The sequence below is a fragment of the Cyprinodon variegatus genome, unplaced genomic scaffold, assembly GCF_000732505.1.
Source record: "Cyprinodon variegatus isolate N-32 unplaced genomic scaffold, C_variegatus-1.0 Scaffold598, whole genome shotgun sequence".
Lineage (NCBI taxonomy): Eukaryota > Metazoa > Chordata > Actinopteri > Cyprinodontiformes > Cyprinodontidae > Cyprinodon > Cyprinodon variegatus.
Genome location: NW_015151051.1, coordinates 361,826 through 363,125, shown reverse-complemented (window position 1 = coordinate 363,125; position 1,300 = coordinate 361,826). Strand labels below are relative to the sequence as shown.

Here is a 1,300-nt window from a genome sequence, read left to right as displayed (position 1 = left end):
CAAAAAAGAAAGATTTGCATCTTACAAGCAAAATGTTTGTTAGTTCTTTTACACTGGTATAATTTCTGCTCTTATTTTGTCTCTATATATAGTTAATTCTAACTATCTCTATAGTTAGAATTAACCCGCTAATCAATTAGCGCACAAATACTTAATTGATTAATTGTTTAGGAACATCCCAGTGTTTCCACAAAGACATCTTGGTGGTTGCAAAGACTTCTGAGGGTAAAATTGAACATTTGCATCCTGTCGCTGGACTTCAGAAGATATGAACAATCCAACAATGTGGCGGCTGTAGGACGGCTGGATCTGTTTTAGCGTTTCTAGGACCCGCTGACGGAGCAACACATTCATAAATCCAAAGCAACCCGCTTAAATCCTCCTTTAATTGCATAAAAATTAAATCCAACTCAAATTATACGGCAGGATCATAACAATAACATAAAAGGAGGCTGAAATAAAACATTGTTTTTAAAGATGAGACGTTGGTCACAGTTTGTTGACCTGAAACCTGCCAGTTAAAACCAACAACATTCTCCTAATATTTACATCTAACTGACTCCCAGTAGCATCTCATCTCTAAAGTTGCATTAGCAACCATTAGAACCGTATTGGAAATATTTGAATTGGTATTAGTGATGTCATCTTCTACCTTGACAGCAGAGGTCTGAGGCGTGACGACTCCCAGGAGCACCTTGGCCATCTTGTTCATCACCAGCTCTGTAATGAGCTGCTTGTCCTCCTCCACATGCTCCCCGATCAGAGGCATGGAGCTGTCCATCACCTGCAGGAACAGGATGAGCAATCAACCCGAGATGGTTAAAAACAACCACTAGAGGGCTCTGTTGCATCATTTATTTATGGAAGTGACAGATTTCCATGACTCATTGAATAAAGGCCAAGATAAAGAGCAGCTTTTTCTGCTTCTCGGGTCACATGCAGCAATGTGCTGCTGAGGTCACAGGATAAAAGTTTTGCAACCCTCTGCAGGCCTGAAATCCAATTAGGAACCGGCTGGGAAACGCTCCTCTATGTTCCCATGCTGTGGTCACCAGAAAGCCCCTTAATGTGGATGGTCTCACTGACTGTGACAACCAGTGCAGATTTTATTTGGCATTTTCAAACATGGCCTCAGAATACCTCACATGATTTTGATGAGTTGTTCTGATAATCTAGAATAAAACGTAAACTTATACTGGGGGAACTAATCAGATTGGGGACTGAGCTCACATCTTTTTCGGGACTGTCCACTACCGATTCCATTTTAGCATAAAATAAAAGAATACTCGAGTTTATGCAG

General features: G+C 40.7%; 1 protein-coding gene across 1 annotated transcript in view; it reads right to left on the bottom strand.

The window, feature by feature from the left end:
• The window catches only part of syn3 (synapsin III), a 141,177-nt gene that overhangs the window by 3,573 nt on the left and 136,304 nt on the right, over window positions 1–1,300 (bottom strand). The window contains exon 11 of the mRNA XM_015392602.1: window positions 653–784. Coding sequence (XP_015248088.1) covers window positions 653–784 — 132 coding nt within the window. The remainder of the gene's footprint in view (window positions 1–652; window positions 785–1,300) is intronic.